Source organism: Aulonocara stuartgranti, assembly GCF_965226115.1.
Source record: "Aulonocara stuartgranti genome assembly, chromosome: 3".
Classification (NCBI taxonomy): Eukaryota; Metazoa; Chordata; class Actinopteri; order Cichliformes; family Cichlidae; genus Aulonocara; species Aulonocara stuartgranti.
In genome coordinates, this window is record NC_138941.1 from 61534103 (window position 1) to 61555074 (window position 20972).

At 40.2% G+C, this 20972-nt stretch overlaps 2 protein-coding genes across 2 annotated transcripts; one reads left to right on the top strand and one right to left on the bottom strand.

The window, feature by feature from the left end:
• Positions 1-9736: 9736 nt before the first annotated feature.
• LOC309695741 (butyrophilin subfamily 1 member A1-like) lies at positions 9737-13871 on the top strand. The gene is made up of 3 exons (XM_082516608.1): positions 9737-9990; positions 11296-11616; positions 11843-13871. The coding sequence occupies exons 1-3, from the start codon at positions 9921-9923 to the stop codon at positions 12001-12003; spliced, it is 552 nt and encodes a 183-aa protein (XP_082372734.1). The 5' UTR covers positions 9737-9920; the 3' UTR covers positions 12004-13871.
• A 3621-nt stretch (positions 13872-17492) lies between these two features.
• On the bottom strand, positions 17493-19232 carry LOC309694949 (Fc receptor-like protein 5; the record flags this gene model as incomplete). The annotated part of the gene is made up of 6 exons (XM_082515242.1): positions 17493-17900; positions 17986-18153; positions 18229-18474; positions 18554-18814; positions 19082-19117; positions 19202-19232. The coding sequence occupies 6 exons, from the start codon at positions 19230-19232 to the stop codon at positions 17800-17802; spliced, it is 843 nt and encodes a 280-aa protein (XP_082371368.1). The 3' UTR covers positions 17493-17799.
• Between the last annotated feature and the right edge of the window lie 1740 nt (positions 19233-20972).

Below are 20972 nucleotides of genomic sequence, written 5' to 3' on the forward strand. Positions count from 1 at the left end.
GTAAACGGACAGGACATGGCTGCGACAGGCTTCCCAAATCCACCTTCGCTTTTATAGCCGTGGTCTCCCATCTTGATTACACGAAGTAATTTACAATTACTACTCTGAAATATGAATTACATCTGTAATAATCACATACATGTAATAGAATGTTAATAGTACATTTCCCTTTTTTAGGAAATGACCTGTATGTATCTGTGTGACATCAATAAAAGGATCAAGTGCTGCATTATCTTCAGTTACATTGATGTTATTTATTTATCGCTGTTGCTTTCGTATAAATGAAGCGGACATACCTGCGTGGCCGCGATCTAATCCTGTTTACATAAAGTAAACCTGCTCCCGAGCAGGTTTACGCTTACGGCTCTGTTGCTATGACAGCAAGTCCCGGATGAGCTTCGGGGAACCGAACGATCCAGGATCACGCGAAATCGTCAACAATCTAATCCAGCTAACTTACTTAGCGAGGTACGAAGAACGGGCCCCAGACCTGAAGGGAGTGTTTGCATTTTTCTTTTTTTTTAGAAATGTTTTTTAAAAATCAATTTAAAAATGTAGAATATATTATGGAAAGTGTTGATTTTATCATTTGTCTGTAAAGCCTGTTTTTTCATTCTTTGTGTTACAGCCTTACCAGTGAGATCTGGAGATGAATGATGAAGCCGATGTACTTACTGTTTACCACTGACCAGCAGGCGTCTGTATGCTGGGCTTACACTTTCTATGGACGTGTAACAGTGTTTATGTCGTATGTTTATAGTGTATGCCAGGTTAACCACAGTATTGTGAGGGTTATTGGCTCAATAGCGCCCTCTCTCATAAGCAGTGAATAAATGCCACTGGCAGCATTAAAACATTGCCAGATTACAGGGGACAAGGTTGAAGTGAGTTGTAGATCACAGCACTCTGCATCACAGTACACTTTCTGGGACCATTACATATTGGTATTATTGCTATCACTATATGGAGAATATGACCACTGTATATTGTCTGACTTTTAATAAAATAATCTCCACTGATGACTGTTAATAAGAACTAAAGGATAAGCAAGTCTCGTTCATCATTTACTACACAACACAGAGACAAGTGATGTTTTTTGAACAGCCAGCAAAGTGATTGAGCCTGGTTACAGAGGCAATATGCTAGCTGAGCTAGTAAGGATTAGCTGGCCACAGCATGTTACTCATTTATCCAAACATGGTCAGTTCTGGTCAGTACAACATGTTTGGCAGTGAAACACTACGATACTATTAAAGATTAGTAAGAAAAAAAATAATTTATTCTACAAGAAACGAAACAGCAGTTTGAAACAGATCAGCTCTTTAGTACCAGGAGAGGTTCCGGATTTAAAACAAATTTATAGTTTCTCTTCATATCTTTGTTTTTCTTCCATGGATAGGTGATCCAAGTAGTTTTGGCTCAGGACAGGTGATAAAGAAAAAGACTGCAGTACTGCTGACTGTCACAATGAAGTAATGTTTTGGACAACGGTGGTGAGTTGGTCATGTGACTGAAAATGAATACTGTATGATGAAATATGTATATATGCATTGAATTGTGCTATTTCATCAGAATAAGAACAGAATAAATACAAAAAAATTCAACAAAAATCTCAGCTTTGAATTAAAAACAGAAGCAAACCCTGAGACACAGTTCAAAGAAATACATTCAAACTTGCTAAACATAGCGGTTCTTGGGACCCACTGTCCCTATTTTTGGGCTCCTCCTCCTCCTTAAAACAGCCCATAGGATCTCCATCCCAGTCAAAGACAGCAGAGGCATGAAAAACACAGAGTGAACTTACAGAACAGACACAGCAGAGACGTTTCCTCCATCTTACTGCTCACTGATATCAGACCAACACTGATATCAATTCACTGTCACTTCAAGTAAAACATTGCTCCTCCTCTTCATCTTCTTCCTCCTTCTGTTTGACTTGGTGTCAACATTCTTGTTTTCCCGAAACCCTGCAAAAGCAGAACCTTTGTGATGCCTTCACGTACACTTCAAATAAGTCAGAGGGATGTGTTTCTGCTCTTTTTTCACAGATAAACTGAACTTAATGACTGCATTACTGAAAATATTTGATTTCTTTATCAATCCTGTTTCATATTGACGGACACAAGATTCATTTTCCTGTAGACTGCAAAAAGTGTTTTTGTCATTACCTCACAAAGCAGCTGTAGCTCTCTTCACGACAACACAGACACAGGTCGGTTCTTTGAAACGGGCGTTTATTACTTGGGCTTTCTGTCCTCAGCTTCACCATCACCAGTATGCCGATACGCCACTACATCAATACGCCGTGAGAACTGGTCAACAGTCAACAGTACAAACCAATTAGCAACGTTACAGTACACATATTAAGTCCAAACACAAATAAAAACATTTCTCAAATGACAAATACCTCATTGACTGCTTGTCCTGAAAAGAGGTCCTTAAGTCCTTGTGTTGCTTTTTCTTTTAGTAAACTTTTAGCTTAACAGGCTTCATGAGAGACATCTGCTCCCTTGCAGTCCATAAAAAGTCTCGTGTACTCTCCTTAAGGGTATTCTCACGAGAGACTAACTCTTACACTGTACACATGCACATTTCAAATAAAGACATTTTAACACAAACTATATACATATTCATAAAATTATGTAACTTATTATAAATCAGTCATCCACATCATGAAATCTACACAGAACATTTTACCAGCATTTACAGCAGCAACTTGCAGAGCTGTAAACTGAAGCCTGCACCTAAGTGCCAAAACCTGCAGTTCCTCTCATGTCCACTAGAAGCTGTCTCTAAAAGTTGTTCAATCTGCATGCTAAGCAACTAAGCTTGGCACCGTGAGCTCATAATTTACCACCCACCCCTGTCCAAATATGGTCACTTCTGCTTTCAAACAAAAAAAAACAACAACAACGTGGTGACATCATTGATGCTAAAATGTGGAGACCAAAACCAGATAGTGTCATCACACATGCTGCATCCATCTTTAAAATGTTTGTGGAACTTAACAGACGGGTCATGACAGATTTGAGGAACCTTCAGGATTCGGATCAGGCAGTTTAGATCCATTCATCTCACTCTCTGCTCCAGGTTTTTGCAGCATCACAGGTAGAAGGATCCTGATATGAGTGTCCTCAGTTGGGGTCTCTCTGTGGACATGTCATGCTCTCCACTTTCAGTCTCCATGTCTGAGTGGGTTTTCTATAGATACTATGCAAATACAAAGATGTCTTTTCTGTGCCAGTTTTACAAAATACTCTGGACTGACAGAGTCTGTCTCTTTAGTGGATCATTCCCATGTTGAAATAGTTTTTACAGACAGATGTTGCTTTTTCTTCCTGCTTCTTTGTGTTGGTGTAGCACATGTTTGGGCAACAGGGGGCAGCCACCTTTAAAAGGAAACCATTCATTTATTAAAGAGAAAGCCGCAGAGTGTTTAAAAACAAAAAACTTCATTCATGAAGAATAAGGACACACATTTGTTAAAATTATCTAAACATCTGACGGCTATCGCAGATGTAATCACTTTGTAGAGAATCTCTAAATCTGAAAAATACGTTCCATGTAATGTGAGATTTTTCCATCAAGCAGTGGATGTTATCATGATTTCATAGAGTAAATATTAACTTCTTTCCCATGCAGAACCCTTCCTGCACTGCAACGGCACATCTGGACACTTTAGCTGTTTTGTGCACCATTATTGACAGAAATAAAGGCAGAAATCTTCCTTTTGTCTCATTTTTACTTTTACTGAGATGTTTCATTGGTATGTGATCTGAGGCCGTAAAATATGGAATAAAGTTAAGTAGAAAGGACAGGTGAGATGAGCTCTTCTATGAGGACGTTCAGGTAATGGCAAACTTTTTTTAAATTATACAATGAAGGAGGCGTACGGGGTCGAGGGCAGACTTTCAGGAATCTTACATGCTACACAACCTCCACAGCAGTGTCCTTATCATATCGGGGTGTGCATGGGCCGCTTTCCTCTGAAGTCGAATACCAGTTTTGTTTGGGGTCTTTTCTGCATTCAGGAACAAGTTTCTGTTACTGCACCATCCTGTAAAGGTCTCACACCCTCCCTGTAGTCCTACATGCTGCTAGTGTCTGCATCATGTTGTTTGTGTCTGTATTGTCTGTCCACTCTGTTAACACTAGACTCCCATTGGAAATTTAAAATTCCTGCAACTCTTTAAGAAACAAAACCTAATGATCCCATATTTCATGGCTTTTCCAAAAATGGGGTTAATCATCAAATACTGAAAGTTTGGGTGAGTGGGGTCAAAAGGAAAAAAAAAAGGAAAAAAAGGAAGTCATTTCACCTCATAGAAATGAATATGGAGCCACTTCTGGGGTCAGGTTATTGTTTACACAGATTTTAACTTGAAGGCTGCTGTTGCACGAGGCAAAGCTGGCTAGATATGATTCATAAATATATAGGGGTTTGTGGTTAAGCTGAGGATTTTGAGCCAGAGCAGAGCTGGTCAGAGTGGGGAGTGTGTGACCGACTGTCTGGAAACTGGGCAGGCTCCTGGCTGTGTGCAGGCAGGAGAGGACTCAAATGCAGACTCACGGAGGCGAAGAGTAAACTCAAAACAGCCCAGCTTTATTTGCTGGCTGGTAAAACAATACAAAGTACTTTGGGAAATGATATAAACTAAACACACACAATGGCACACAGGGAAACACAACCATGAGGGTACAGAAAGAAACACAGGGCTTAAATACCCTGAGGGCAAACAAGGAGATGAGACACAGCAGGGAGTAATCACACCTGAGGAGTCCAAGGGGAAGCAAAACTAGAAACATTGACATGAGACAAGGGCCCATCAAAGTAAAACAGCAGAGGCACGGACTAGACACTGAAGGGAACACAGGGTACAAGGACAGGAGTGACATGAGAAGCAGAGGAACCAAAACCTAAGAACTAGAATTCCAAAATAGAAACCAAAACACTAACAGACTAAACAATGAGGAAAATAAAGATGAATAATGATACAAACGTCAAAACATTGGGTCACCGAGCCAGGACCGTGACACTGACTGTGCAGAGCAGCTGGGAAGTGGACCTGAGCAGAGAGTCCAGAGTGTGGAGAACTGATCTGAGCAAATAAAGAATGAAATCCAGGATCAGGTCTGAGCAGGAGAGCTGAGGAGGTGAAGTTGACCACTGAGGCGGAGCACAGTGGAGGGTGGATGAAAGGCAGCAGGTTTGGTGATCAGATGTGGACGAGACAAACTTTCACTGTTCTACTTTTACAGTAATATTGTTTTTAAATGTGTTTTAGCTGTGAAGTCAGTTTTAAAACAAAGACAATCAGCTGTTCAGTCTGTTTCACAGTGAGACTCTTTCTAGACTCCTACTTTGAAAAACAAAAGTTACTAGAAATAAATCATCTCTAACACTCAGATGACAGAAGACCTCTTTGTAGAAATGACAATAAATGCACAGCTTTATTTATTACTGATATAAAGTTTGCAGAGATCACCGAGACACAATAGAGGCGATTCAGAGGTGATGCTCTGTGGTGACATCAGTGATGACATCATTATTCTCATCATTATGAGAAGCACAAAGGAAATTTCCTGTAAATATGTAGAAAGACTAGTTTACACAGGGAAGCAAGTTCATCATTAGCACACTGAGTGATGAGTCAGTGATTCAGTGTTACCTTTGGTTCTGCATCGATACAAAGACACCACGAGGAGAGTGGAGATAAAGTATGGACAAAACACCAGCAGGTGGAGGACCACTCTGAATGCAAGCTGGATGGAGCTGCAATCAGGGAGTGGAGCTGAGGAAGGGGGCACTGTTTCCATGGTGGCTCGCACTGTAGCTGTGGTTGTAAGTGTACCTGCAGAGAGAATCCCACCTGTTTAATCTAAATTGTATTTAATCAATTCACTGTTTCTTCAAATAAAAACATTACTCTTCCTCTTCACCTTCTTCCTCCTTCTATTTGACTTGGTGTCAGCATTCTTGTTTCCCCAAAACTTTAAAAAAGCAGAACCTCTCTGCAATGAAAAGAGAACATGTTGGATTTACTTAATTCAGTAGTAGACATTGGTTGCACACAGAGGTTTTTCACCTTAAACAACTGAGTTAAATCACACAGGTCATTTGGGCCTATCCCAAATGTGATAGAGCGAGAGCCGGGGCACACCCTGGACATGCCACCAGTCTATTGCAGGGCTAACGCTGGAGAATATTTCCCAACTAACCTAACCCCAATAACTGCATGACTTTTAACTGTTGGAACCAGAGTACCCAGAGAGAACCCACTGCTAACTAGCTGGATTGCAGACTTGAACCCAGGACCTTCTTACTGTGAAGTAACCGCGCCACCAAGCTGTCAAGCCTGACTTCCCAAAAGTAGGAAATCTGTGGTTACAAGGCTTGATGCAGAATTTTCTTTACGTTTTTGTCCTTGACAGGTTAAACCACAATAAATAGCAACAGCATACACATAGTTGTCTTCCTCTAATAACCCCAGTGATTTTCCTGTGGTTTGAAATCTCGTGTGATCTTGTGAATTTCATAAGTCCAGGCAATAAACTATTCTTACTAGATTGTATCATGTCATCGACACAAGATCAAATTAAGTTGTTGAATTTCATGCAGATCCCACATGATTTAATTATGTTGAGCATAGAAACATTAAATTGTTTTGTTCAAATTCTAAGTTAGTAAACTGTAAATGTAACAACCACCCAATTTCCTTTTCTTGAATGTGGTGCCTTTGCTTACACTTCAAATAAATCAGAGGGATGTTTTTCAGCTTTTTTTTCACAGATACACTAAAATTACTGACTGAGTTACTGAAAATATTCATGATTATCGATCATATTTCATGTTGACAGGCACACAATTCGTCTTCTTGCAAACTGGAAAAACTGTGTTTCCAACCTTTTTGTCGTGACCTCACAGAACAGCAAATTAAAATGATGAAAATGAAAAACAAAATAAATTTATTTGTTGCTGTTGCTACGTTATAAGGTCAGCTCCTTGTCGGTTTTGCTTTGGTCAAGAGTTGCTCACAAACTAATAATCCACCACCAAAGAGAATCTGGAGTACATAAAACCACAAACAATGGCAAAAACCCTCCCCTTCGTCATCATTGTCACCTGCCACATTTTTTCACCACTCAAAGCTAAAGAACAACATGTCTCCGTTATTTAAACCACTTTTGTTTGGACTGAACTGAGCTGCAGAGAAGTCATTTAGTTGATTTGTCTCCAGAATTGCATCTCTACAGCTTTCTGTAGTGCCAGTTCAAGTTGGCCCTTAGCCTGAGACACCTCATTACCATCAAACACATCCAGCACTGTTTCACACAATAAGACATGAAATAAACATAATGTTTTAAGAACAGATCAAAGTGAGTGAGATTAAAGCAACAAGGCAAGGATGAAATGGTTTTATGTAACTTAAGCCAGGTACTGTACTTGTTTCCACCAGCCTTGGACAGCTGAGGGAAAACAGGTTGAGGGTTGAATAAAAGTATAGTTTTTGGTGTAGAAGGTTCTACATCAAAAGAGTTCAGAGGATATAGAAGTGCTGGGCAATTTATTGAGGATTGCTTCAGCTTCACTGAACAGGATTTGGAGACCTTTGTCACCTGTTTGCCGTGTAAAAGAGGAATCAGTGACCCTTAGCTTACTCCCCTCAAACATGGTATTTTACTGATCTCAACTCTTCCCCCCTAGCCTCTTTCTTAGTACCAACAAGATTAGTTCCATTATCAGACCAGACAGGCCAGATACATTTTAAAGTATTTGCTCGGATATGAACTTAAGTGGCATCTCATTCTTAATCCATATAGTTTAATATAATGTTGTCCCACTATTTTCAGCAATGGGAGCTTCTGCACTTCTGTGTAGGTTTTCCACAAGGTTTAGGAGTGCTAATGGGAATATTCGATCATTCTCCAGAAGTGCATTTGTCACATCAGACACTGATGTTGGATGACAAGGCCTGACTTACAGTCTGCACTCAAATGGATCCCAAAGATGTTCTGTTGGGTTGAGGTCAGGTCTCTGTGCGGGCCAGTCAAGTTCTTTCACTCCAAACTCATTAATCCACCATCATCCATGTCTTTATGGAACTTGCTTTTGTGCACTGTTAGAACAGGAAGAGGCCATCCCCAAGCTGTTGCAGAAAAGTTGAGAGTTTGAAATATTAAATTATACCTCAAAGTGGCAACATTGCTTGAAAGAAGAGTCTGAGTCCACATTACCTCTTCTTCTTTTTTATATTTCCACAAACAATTTGGTCCACAAAGAGACTTCACCCTGTTTAAATCCTTACTAACTCTTTCATCTGTCGCCCACCTTTGACACCAGAGGGAGGAAACATTAGCACATCTCTGACATTTACAAAGAATTTACTAAGTGTGGTGCAAATGGTCCTGTGTGTAAAGACAGCAGGGACTTTTGAATTACATGACTTCTGTAAAAGACTTCAGTTGAAGTCATGTGACTTAAGAGAAACTGGTGATCTTTACACTTTATCTGTAGACCTGCCTCATTCGCTCTGCTGCTGCTCTCTGAATAAACACCTGGCCACACAATCATAGCAAATGTTATAAACAAGTTACAGTGAAGTTATCAAGAAACCGTTTAATATGATCATTTCAGAATCAGAATCAGAGAAACTTTATGAACTGTCAGCAGCAGAATACACACATACAGCAGACAGCAGAGCAATCGTATAAAAAGAATTGTAGAAACAGAGATAAAAATATAAAAGGAAAGTCATATTAACAGTAATGTTAGTGGGATATTAACAGGTATTATAGCTGCACAGGTATGCAAATGTACGTTGTGGTGTACAAAAAGTGACGGTTTGCAGTGAGGTGTGTTTACTGTGGTTCAGTATTTGTGGATCTGACCACGTGGTTGAATTAAAGAGTCTGACAGCAGCAGGAAGGAACGGCCTCCTGTTGAAACTGCTCCAAGGAGGTTGGAGTCATCGCCAGGTTTCTGTCACCAAAAATAAATGAAATAAAGTTCATGTGAGGTTAAAAGTTTAATTGAGACTAAAAGTTTTGATTGCAGCATTCTGAGGGTCCTGTATGGATGTTACTGAGGTTGTGGGAATGTTCCTTCCGGGTAACAGTTAAAATATCTGAAACAAAAGTTTTTTCACATGTTTCTGCTACACTGATATTTTACCTTTTTCTTAACGTGACCGAGTTGGTTAAATTTAGTGGTGGGATGAGAACTGAACAGTAAGTATGAAAGTTTCCTGAAAGAACAAAACTTTTACTTATTCTGATGCACAAAATCAACTGATTTTAGTGAGAGGCAGCAGTTCTGACAGCTTTTTGCACTGTGGCTGCTGAAAGTCGGGGTTTTGTTAGCAGTCGACTGTCCTCAGTTTGTTTTCTCGCTCCTTTGTTTATTTTGGTTCTTTCAGTTTACTTTCTTGTTTAAAGACATGACTCACTGTGTGCACTAGCATTCATATAGATAGGCTGCTGCTGCAAGCCCCACAGCAGGGTGGACTAAACCATTTTTTTTTATCTGTAAGGGGTGAAATGGCATCACACCTACTGTTATCACAGCTAGTTAGGAATCAAAGTTTAGTCACCTGACTGATTTATTCATGAAATTTAAATATGACACTAATTACTAAAAAACAAAAAAAATGCAAACTAAAAAAAAAAATGTTTCAGGTTTGGACAGACCCCTCCCACCTCAGGGGCCCTGGGTAGTCCTACTCTTCCTCCACCGCTTCCACGCCCCTGCTTGCGTTGACACGATCACGGAAGACGCGGAAGACGCACGGATATTTAAACAACATTAAATGTTAATGTTTTTAATAAAGTCCAACTCAGATAATCTCACGCCCAGGATCTATCGATAAGGAAGTTTAAAGTTTTTTTTTTAAAGCTGAAGAAGGAAAAGTCCGAACACGGAAATGAGAGCTGGCAGGTCTGCGTGTCTCTGCTGGAGTTTACTGTCTGTCTGCGTCCTGCTGGTCTCTGCAGGTGAGACTCAAGCTGTTTTAAAGCAACATGAAGTATGAGAGTTCACTTTATATTACTCTGAAAAGTCCGTAATACTGAGCCTATAATATCTGTGTCATTAGTGTCTGTTTAACCTGTGCTGTGGAAACTCAGCACGCAACCCGATTTATTTGCAGTTCTTCTGAAATACGCACGGCGGGGTGCTGCGCTCAGTTCCCAACAATTTCTTTTCACTAACGCGACAAGATCCGGAGAAATGATGTTGCTCTGCGCTGTCACTGAGGGAGGAGTTTAAGGTGTGCAGGAGGAGGTGGAGACTATATGGACTGCATGTTTCCAAGTGATTCATGTATTTTAAAAAACAGCTTTTACTATAACCTGCATATAACTAGACCCGTTTTGGATAATTAATTGCAAAAGTTATGCATTTTTACCACCACCAACAGTTTATTTTGTTCCCCTTTTTTGGAACATTGTGTTATAGCCTACAACAGGGTTTTACCACAGAGTAATGCTGTGCAATACTACATATTCTTGTATTCAACCAATATCAAGTAAATATAGGGTCAGTATAGCAGATGCTAGTACCTATACATTTAAGTCATAAAGGCAGATTATGTTGGGGTGAGCAGTGTGTTGTGATTTATGGGCTCAGTCATCCTCAAATTGAAAATTCTGAACACATTTTCAATCTGATACCAATATCATCACTGTACTGATATTTGCATGGATCTGCCCACCTCTATAGGAAGGGTTCAGAAGCCGATGTGCTCCTAATACCTATCCCAAGACCAGATAGCTCAGTGCAGGTGAGCTGAGTTCTATCAGGGAGGGTACAGGGACATTTCCCGGTGGCCTTGGGATCATTTTTGCCAGCCATGGACTTCAGCTGTGCAGGAAAGCATTGACAGGGCTCTGACAATCCACACATGTGGTGTGGCTGTGTTAGGCTCACTTAAAGACTGCTTGCTGTTACCAATGCATTTGTAGTTGTAGGGGACTGTAACACTGTCATGAGAACTCCCTCTGTTCCATTTATCCACAGTGTTCCCGCAGAGACGGAGACCTGCTGATCTTTGAAGGATTATGAAGAATCTCCAAACAGTTTAATAGTAAAACGGCACCGAAAACAAGAAAATAAACAATTTAGATTAAAAGATAGATCATAAAAGGACTTAAGGGGCTCATAAGATTATAAAGTTACCTGAGCTGCCGTGTGAAACACATGAAAATCCCACACTGAGTGGTCTCTTAGCTCCTTACTCTGATTGGCTGCTATACTTTGATCCCATTAAACTCTCTGCTCTGAATTATTTCTTCTTTCAGACCGCAAAATCATCACAGCGGATAGTGGACAGACTGCCACTCTGCCGTGTCGAGGTCCAAACAGCGACATCATAGGTGTGGAGTGGAGCAGAGCTGACCTGAAGACACAATATGTCCTTTTGTACCGAGACGAGCAGCTCGATCCAACAAACCAGCATCCGAATTTTAAGGACCGGGTGGATCTGCAGGACAGACAGATGACGGATGGAGACGTGTCTTTGATTCTGAAGGATGTGAAAACTGAGGACACAGGAACATATGAGTGTCGTTTGTTAGATGGGAAGTCCATCAGCAGCATCTATCTGAGAGTTGTTGCTCCAGGTGAGTGAGTAGAGTTGAGTGTGTGTGTGATCAGAGGTGAAGCTGCTTCCTGGTTGTTGATGTTTGTTTCTAAAGATGTTGTTGATGAGACTTTGTAGAAAGCAGCTGGTCTGAGTGATGTGATCAGAGTGCAGTAGATAATGTCTGACAGCAGTTTGATTCTGTTCTGTTCTTCACTCATCACCTACCTGACAGCTGACACCTCACACCTGTTTCTCACCTGCAGGTCAGACAGGAGGACAGAGTGGAGATGGAGTGAACGAGGATGGATTTGTTGGACTGAGAGCTGGTCTGCCTCTTCCTGTGATGTTCATCATTGCTGGTGTATTTTTAATTTACCGAAAACATAAAAAACGCAGGCGTCACGGTTTGTACTATCATGTGTGAACTGAAACTCTTTGTTGCACTACATGAAGCAGGAAAATGGTGGAGCGGTTTACAGTGGAGATGTGGCCATTACTTTTATTTATTTTTTGCACAGAAGGACAACAGAGCAATGCTAAACAGTATCCTGCTAACAGAACTTTGGCTCTTTGCAACCATTTGCACAGACAGCATGCTAACACTAAGTTAGCCAATAACACAGAGTGTTGCTGAAAGTGGGTGTATGCTGACCCCAGCCCAGCAGCCAGAGTCTGAACTTGCACAGGTAACAAAGGCAGAGATGATCAGTCAGACTTGAAATTGGTGTTTCTACCTGTCCGTGTTTCTATAGTAGAGCAGCTGTGGTGATCACTTTGAAGTCATCTTTGCTTTGTGTTGAAACCTGAATAATAAAAGAAAGATCATATATGTGTGTCCTCATTAGGACAGGGATTTTTGTTGATGTGTGGGACTCGGTGTAATGACACCAAAGCTGGTTATAAGACACAAACACAAGAATCAAACTGAGCTGTTAAGAGTTTATGACAGAAACTGAGTAATTTGTCATCACATGAAGTCAGATTATATCAAGTAATTAATAGACATGGAACTATTTTTTCTTCTCTCCATTAAGTGTTTTCTCTTAAAGGTGAAGCTAGTTTTCCTCTCTATGAATTATAATGTAAAATGTCCTGTTTTTACAGTTTTGTAAACAAAGCTTTATATTTTATACGCTAATGCTAACAAAAACTGTTTCATTTGTGAATGTGAAGATATCCTGTAAGTTGTCAGATTAATGCAGCTATTACAGTAAAATGACTCTTTGCACAGATAAAGCTTTACCTCCATGTGTGAGTGATCGAAGCAGATGCTGTATAGACATGTTTGTATTCACTGAAATTCACAAGAACGTCTCGTGTGAAGTTCACATTTAAAAACAGGGTCTAAACGGTAAAGATGATTTGGTAGACAGAGGATGGAGGGTGGGTGGATGAATTGATGGATATTTTTTATACATCCAAATAAGAAAAAATGATTATAATTAAGGATTAAACTATATCACTGTACATTCATGCTACTGGAAGGATTCATTAAATAGAATAACATCAAGTGAAACGCTACATGTATAAAGGCTACCTTACACCACAAAGCCTCGCTCTAAAAAGCTTTCACAGATTTAACACTGTGAAGCTGGGAATAAAGTTTCTATTTTTAGAGTATGTTTGGCACCATGTTGTGCAAGTACCGCATGTGATGTTACTGGGTTGGTTGGCTAATAGACTTCTATTCATTTATGTTAGCTAACTAGTGACAGATCAGATGTACCTGACTCAAACTGGCTCTCCTCCTCACTCTTAAAACAGGTGGATTTTCATGTTTCAGTTCAGCTAGCCGATGTTGAAGAATCACTTGCTGCTAAAGAGACAGAGGTGTAAATTAACCTTTACACATGTAATGTTTCATGTCCACTTTAAATACAATGCAGGGATTTAGTGTAACACATGGGATACGTCCAAGTGAACACATTTACGTTAATTACTTACATAAAAGTCTTCTTAGCTTACAAAGTTTTTCTATCAGGCTGTAAAGATGTCGTTATGTAAACTTTAACAGATTGACAGGTGACAGGATATGATGTATGCTGCTGTAGTGAAACTGGAATGGGGTTTAAAACTTGTGATTTTAACACAGATAATTTATGCACTTTTTAATTTTATGATGTTTAAGACTTTGAAAAAGTATTTTCATGAAGTCAGAGCTCCTATCTTGAGAGCACAGGGTTAGCTTAATGTGACATCAGAGGCTGAGGAGGAGGAGAAGCTTCCACTTTATCTTTGTGGTAAAATGTTTCACTGTGTTTAAAGACATGAATAAAAACTGTGTTAAATCAATGTTTCTGTGCTGACTGTGTTGTTTTCTGGTAGAAGGAAGTTTCAGGAGGAAAAGGTTTTAAAACTCAGAGAAGCTGTGCTGAGCTGTATGTTCCTTCCAGGCAGACGCAGATCAGGGTGTGATCAGTTAAGTAAAGACGGCTAATGCCCAGGAGTGCAGGGTGCTGTCCTCAGACATGCAGTTTTACTAACGCACAGACATGAAAAACGGAGAGAGTATAGAGCGCTCTTCCAACAAAAGGTCAAAGGTCAGTAAATGCAACATAAAATCCAAAGCAAAGAATTACTCGGACATAGAAATGGTGATTAGTGATCAGACGTCTGAATCTGGGACTTTTACTGTGAAAGGGTTTTAAAAAACTGCTAATTAATAACCAGACAATACAGACCAAAGAGAATTGAGGGAAACATTTACAGGCTGGATTATAAAAAAATCAAACAATAATCAAACATCTTATTTGGTCTCTTATGACAGAAAAACGCTGAGCTCAGGCATTTAAAGAAGACATTAAGATTAGAGACATGTTGCCTCACACACTGACCACATATTGGTCTTTTTGTAGAAAGTATTTGTTATTAGTATCATGTAGTCCATCCCAAGCTTCTCATTGACTCTTGAAACAAAAGGCAGTAAACTCTTGCTGTGTCCTCTATACTAGACTACAGGTGGACACAGCTGTAGTCTAAAGGGGAAAAGTCTTTCAGGTCACATCAGGAAAAGAGGCTATCCTAGATCAGATTCAAAGTCTAATCAGAATTCCTGATGGGTGTAAAGGAGTAGCTTCTTGAAGCAGCCAGCAGGTGGCAGCAGATCACCTCTTCAGTATCCTTAGAGAGCAATTTAGGATGTAAAATTGGATTCAGAATCCAGCATTTCTCCATGAGTCAGTGAAATAGAGACAAAGATGGTTAAAAACTACAACACAGAGCAGAGAAGTGAGTGCAGAAACAAGGAAAATAGAAGATTGTTTAACACAGACAGGCGACTAAGACAGAAACAGATGTGTAACTGCCCATATGGAAAAGAAATAGATTAAAAAAAAAAGATTATAAAAGACTTGCATAAGATGTGGCCTACTTCATACAGTGAATCATATAAGGCTTAAATGATTTACTCATGAAAGTGGCCACTTTCTCATTACTTTCATATATTGTTTTAATAAGTATCCAAAACATACAAGTTTCATTTATATAATTTTTCAAGGGATCTTATATCTGTTTTCACTCTTGTATGCTGTTCATACAAGTTTCACACAAGACAGATACAAACAGATATCTCCAAGCTCATAACCATGCTGCACTCAGTGAGCCCATTCTGAGAAGTCGCACCTCGTCCCATCGTTTCAATCCCAGCGGGCAGCCTTGTGGGGGTTTGAACAGCCGGTTCCGCTGTCTTAATTCTCCGATAAGCCAGGGCCAAGCCAGCTCCGATCAGCAAGAACCCTGTTATCATGGTCCTGAATAGGTAGATATCTTCAGCGTCCTCGATCGACAGTCCCGCCAGGCACATGATCCTCCATGTCTGCCACCCGTCCATCGTGTATCTGGCAGGGAAAGTCCAGGCACTCGGGCTCTCCCGAGCCCAGACTTCTCGTTGAGAAAAGGGTGTCAATAGCATTCAGAGACCAGTTGATCAAATCCATAATTCTCTTTAGGTTTTAGAAACAGACAGTGAGAGAGTGTTCCAGGGAAAGTAATGCAGACAAGACAAGGACACAAGAGGCCAAGCAGGGAAGATAAGGGAGAGGAGAAAAGTGTGACTGCCTTTGCCGAGAGCCAAATGAGAAATATAAGATTTATATATACCTTTTCCATATGGGTGTGTCATCTGTCCATAACTCTGGTTTTCAGAGCTAGCCTAAAGCTGCTCTCAGAAACACGGAAAACACACAGTGACAAAGGCTTAACTCAGTGTGAACACACCCAGAAATGATTAACAGCATAATCAAGGAACAAAAAGTCGGAGCTTAAATTAGACTCACAGTTTTTTAAACATGCTTTATCTGTGTCTGTAGCTCAGACTGACCTTTGAACCAGAAGAATGACACATTAGAACATTTACTCAGCTCGCCATCAGTCTTTGTTCAAACAGCAGGAACCAAACTAGGTGCAGAAACGCATTAATGAGGTGTGTCTGGAGGAAATGTACAGATATTTATTTTACCTCTCCAAAAGTTGATTCTGTTCATCTGGACGTAGCGTTTTGTAGGAGAAACGTTTCATCACTCATCCAAGTGACTTCTTCAGTCTCAGCTGACTGCAGGTTTCCCCAAATCGGTGGGTTTTGGTCAGTGGTTGTTGATCAATGGTCATGAGAATTTGCACAGTAAAGATTAAGGAACTGACCTCCCAGCTCATTGTCCCTTCAGTGGGCTGGTTTCAGTCATTATGCAAATGTACTGTTTATAAGATTTGGGGAAACCTGCAGTCAGCTGAGACTGAAGAAGTCACTTGGATGAGTGATGAAACGTTTCTCCTACAAAACGCTACGTCCAGATGAACAGAATCAACTTTTGGAGATTTACTTACCTGAATGATTGAGCGTGCATCAAGTTATTTGTCTGTGAAGGTTCTCAGTCATCCAGGTCATCGTAGTCAAAGGAGCTTGCAAAGAAAAGCGTCTGGACTAAGTTCTAAGGTCAAACCTTGTCTCAGGTGATTAGAGGATCATCAGGGGGTCCTTTTGTCCCTCTGTGGGGGGTCACTCCCACTAGGTTTATATCTGGGACTCTCCACCATTTGACCTTAGAACTGAAGAAGCTTCTCGGATGAGAGGTGAAACGTCTTCAAGTAACTTAAAGAAGTCCAGACACTTTTCTTTGAAAGCTCCTTTGATATCAAGTTATTTATTTTACATTTATCATTTAATTATTCATATAAATAAATATGTAAACCAGCAAAACTGATTATTGACATGGTTCACTATTTACTTAATTCTCTGGAGTACAGGTGTGCAGAACATTTTTATGTATCTTCTTTGGATGTCATCACAGGAGAATTCAGCTCAGGCCTGTGCATGGAGGCAGCAGTACATTTCTGCCTGCCGGTGGTCTTTATGCTTTACATACTTTCTGTCTCACTGGATTAACACCTGGCTCACTGTTTGCTGAGAAAGGCCGGACAGTAAATAATCAGGAGATGCAATGGTGGGTCAACTTTGAATAAAGATAATTATCTGAGTCTGCTAGAAAATGTTTTCTCTACAACTTTATTAGAACTACTTTAGCTTTTACCAACTTTTCTTACTGCAGGTTTTTATGTTATTCCCAGAAAAACTGAATGAGCTCTGGAAAGATTTCTGTGAAACCTTTTTCAGGTTTCAGGTTTCCATAGTGTGGTTTAAGGTGGTTTGAGAATGAGCAGAATAACCTGACATGCATGTGTCTGGGCTGTCGGAGTACCTGACAGAATCCATGATCCACACTGGTCGTCCAACAATCCTGCTATCAGGGAACATTTCCACAACAAGTTCTAGTGATGCTCTCAAAGAAGGAAGTTCCAACTAATGTTTCTGTAAAATGTTATTTCATAAAATGTCCCCACAGTGGACACGACAACAGTGAAAAGAAATCTCCATTATGGGACATTATATCAATCAGTGAATCAATCAGTCAGGCCTTTATTTGTCACATGCAATGTTACACATACCTGCGTTGAAAATACATACATTGCACAAACATCACATTGGGAAGACAGGTTGGAAGCAGAAATAAATGTAATGGTTTGTACAATAATTAGTGACAGAGCTGCAGTGGTGCACACAGACAGTACATGATGACCTTTTCCTCTGAGCAGGAATATTTACTGGTTATCTACAGAAAAAAATTTGAGAGATGAACATCTGAGTCCATTTATTCAGATAATCTCCACATCAGAGATGGAGAGGACAAAGTTACTGAGACTCACAGAGACACAACAGAGCTCTGATTCAGAAGTGATACTCTGTAGTGACATCGGTGATGACATCATGATGATCATCCAGTCCCTGATCAGGCTGAGAGGGCAGGATTGAGACACGAATGTTATTTCCTGCAAAAATGTAAGAAATGTTTCAGCTGTTAATTTATAGAGAATTCTGCATATTGATTAATCAGAGAACGATTCAAAGTGTTACCTTTAGTTCTCTGTCGACATAAAGACACGACAAGGAGAGTGGAGACAAAGTATGGACAGAACACCACCAGGTGGATAACTACAAGCTCAGGTGAAAATAAGTCAGGATGCAGAGTTGATGGAGTGGGAGGTGGTGTAGAGGTGGGTGGTGGTGTGGTAGTAGGTTTTTCTGCAGAGAGAATCCCACCTGTTCAGGTGAATATGTGGATGAAATAAGAGGTGAAATCAGAGTGAAGCTCCTCACCTGTGACAGTGATCCAGCTGGATGGAGACTCTCCATGAGCGCTGATGTCACACTTGTAGAGGCCTTCATCAGACCTGGAAACATGCTGGATGGTCATGTGACCTGTAGGCTGCTTCCTGATGAGGGAGCCATCTTTATAGAAAGCAGCTGGGAGGTTGGAGGGAGTGGTCTTTGTTTTACAGAGCAGAGTGACGTCATCTCCCTCCATCACAGAGAGGACAGGACTCTGCAGGATCACTGATCCACCTCAACACAGAGACAAACTACAGCATTTCATCCATTTACACACAGCTTCATCAACACTAACTCCACACACTCAGCTTACCAGTGACTGTCAGGTTAACCATGTTACTGATGGGACCCTCTCTGGACTCACACCAGTAAACCCCACTGTCCAATGGGAACACAGTGATGTTACAGGAAGAACCAGCACCTTCTCCCCACACATCTCCACACTGAGTCCTCTGTTGTTTGCTTGTGTTTCTCCTCAGAGTCCATCCAGCAGAGCTGTCGTCCTCCTCACAGCTCAGAGACACAAAGGCTCCTTTAAAGAACTGAGAGCTGCTGGGACTCACAGTCAGACGAGCTGAAAACATATAGAACTACAGTGTCAGTACAGTCTTATACAACCACTTAAGTCCTCATACCAGATGTCATTGTATGGTCAATAAATCAGTTGTTTCTTGCATTAGACTAATTGCCAACAAGCAATTTTTGGTGTGTTTGATCTAAATAAGACATGACAACATTTAGACTGAACAAGAGTAACTCTGACATGTTCTTAATAAATGTGTCCCACAGTCTCCTGAGAGAGTGAGTCAGGTTTACAGTGTGACAGAAGAAGGTTACTGACCTTGGTTTGTGGTGCAGCTCAGCAGTGAGATCAGAACTAAAGAGAAATTAAACTCAGGTTAGTTCAGAGTTTCACATTCAACAAGACAGCAGAGGCATGAAAAACACAGAGTGAGCTTACAGAGCAGACACAGCAGAGACGTTTCCTCCATCCTGCTGCTCAATGACATCAGACCAGCTCTGAGATCAGTTCATGGTTACACTGAGTAAAACCCTCCTCTTCCTCTTTCTCTGTCTCTGGGTCTTAGACTTGTGGTTAGAAAAAACCTTGTGTGAAAAAGCTTTGTGTGTTTATTTCTCTGCTTCCTTGAAACCAAAGTTTTACACGTTTCAACTGAATATTGAATAAGAATTAAAAGCAACAAAATCTACAACTGACATTTGACCCTGAATGCAACACCAGTACCTGTATGATGTCTTCACTGACTGTCCGACCTCTTTTAATGGATGTTTTCTCAGCTCTTTGAAATAATTATATTGACTGCATTAAAGTAATTATTGATTTAATTAATAATATCGCAGATTGAGCCAAACAAACTGTGTCTTCCTGTAGTTGACTGCACATTAACTGTGCAAACTTTAGTTGCTTTTGTGCTTCTCTCTGTTCCAACCACTGACTTGTGGTCCGAAAGACTAAATAACTTGAATGGCTGCACAACATCAGACTACACGTCACGCCCTGGTTAATGTTTGTGAAGGTCTGAAGGAGACGTGTGCTGCATACAGTGATCTTTGTTCATGTACCTGCAGTGACAACACAGATCACAAATCTTGTGTTTCTCCTCAGAATCTATCTGTCAGTTAAGTTAATACATTATTATTCCTACATTATTCATGAAAACATTTATGTTACTTGGGATACAATATAGTTTTTCAGTTATCAGCACAAAGGTCAGATAAACATTAAGTGTGCTTTGCTGCAGTGCTCACGTGATCTCAGCTCATCAAGAAGGAAACACAAAATCACAGAACAGAGCATCAGGATTATGATTCTAGTTTGTGTTCATATGAAGGATTTTTCAGTGTGTTATTTGATGACAGTTACAACACAAAACATCTCTGTGTGTAATTAGTTCTACAGTAAATAAGTAAAGTAATCCATTATACTAACACTGCTACTCATACTGTCTTTGTTGAAGGTTCATCAGAAAGTTAGTGATCTGTCAAGCTTTGGTTGGTCTTTTAAAGCTGTACAAACAAACAAATATGTGCAGAATTAACTGAAAGAAGATGATCCTTATCATACTGATATTTCATAACTGTCAGATTAGAGATGCATGAAGTATCTGAGCAATAAATTTGAACACATTCTGGTCCTGCTTCCTCATTGGCTGCAGTAGTAATGACTTCAGACTGTCACATGATGACGTTACTGACTTTGGTTTGTGGTGCAGCTCAGCAGTGAGATCAGAACTAAAGAGAAATGAGTGTCAGATTAGTTTAGAGTTTGTGGTGTTTTTAATGAAGTGGTCAGAGAGCAGAGCCAGGAACATCTCCGTGAGCTGATTGTAAGAAAATAATTAAGCAAAGCCAGAGCAGGAAGTAGGGACATTGTTGAATTCAAAGATATGAAGAAGATTCATGTTACAGACAAACATCAATGAAATCAAACTACAGACATGACTGGGGCATAAAATCAGCCCTGGCTTATTTTAGCCAGGGCTGACTTTATGTCTAGTCTCCGCTGGGCTGCCCAGGTTGCCTAGCAACCATAATACTAACAGCTGGAAACGTTTCATACAGCTTTGTTTGACAGACAAGAAGGAGAGAATCTTTTGTTCATTTGTTTGTTTGTTTGTTTCTACATGAGTGTTGATCATTCTCTGTAAGATTAAGCTCAGCTATTGAACGGCGTATATTTTAAAGTAAAGGCTTTAAAACCAAATAAGTAC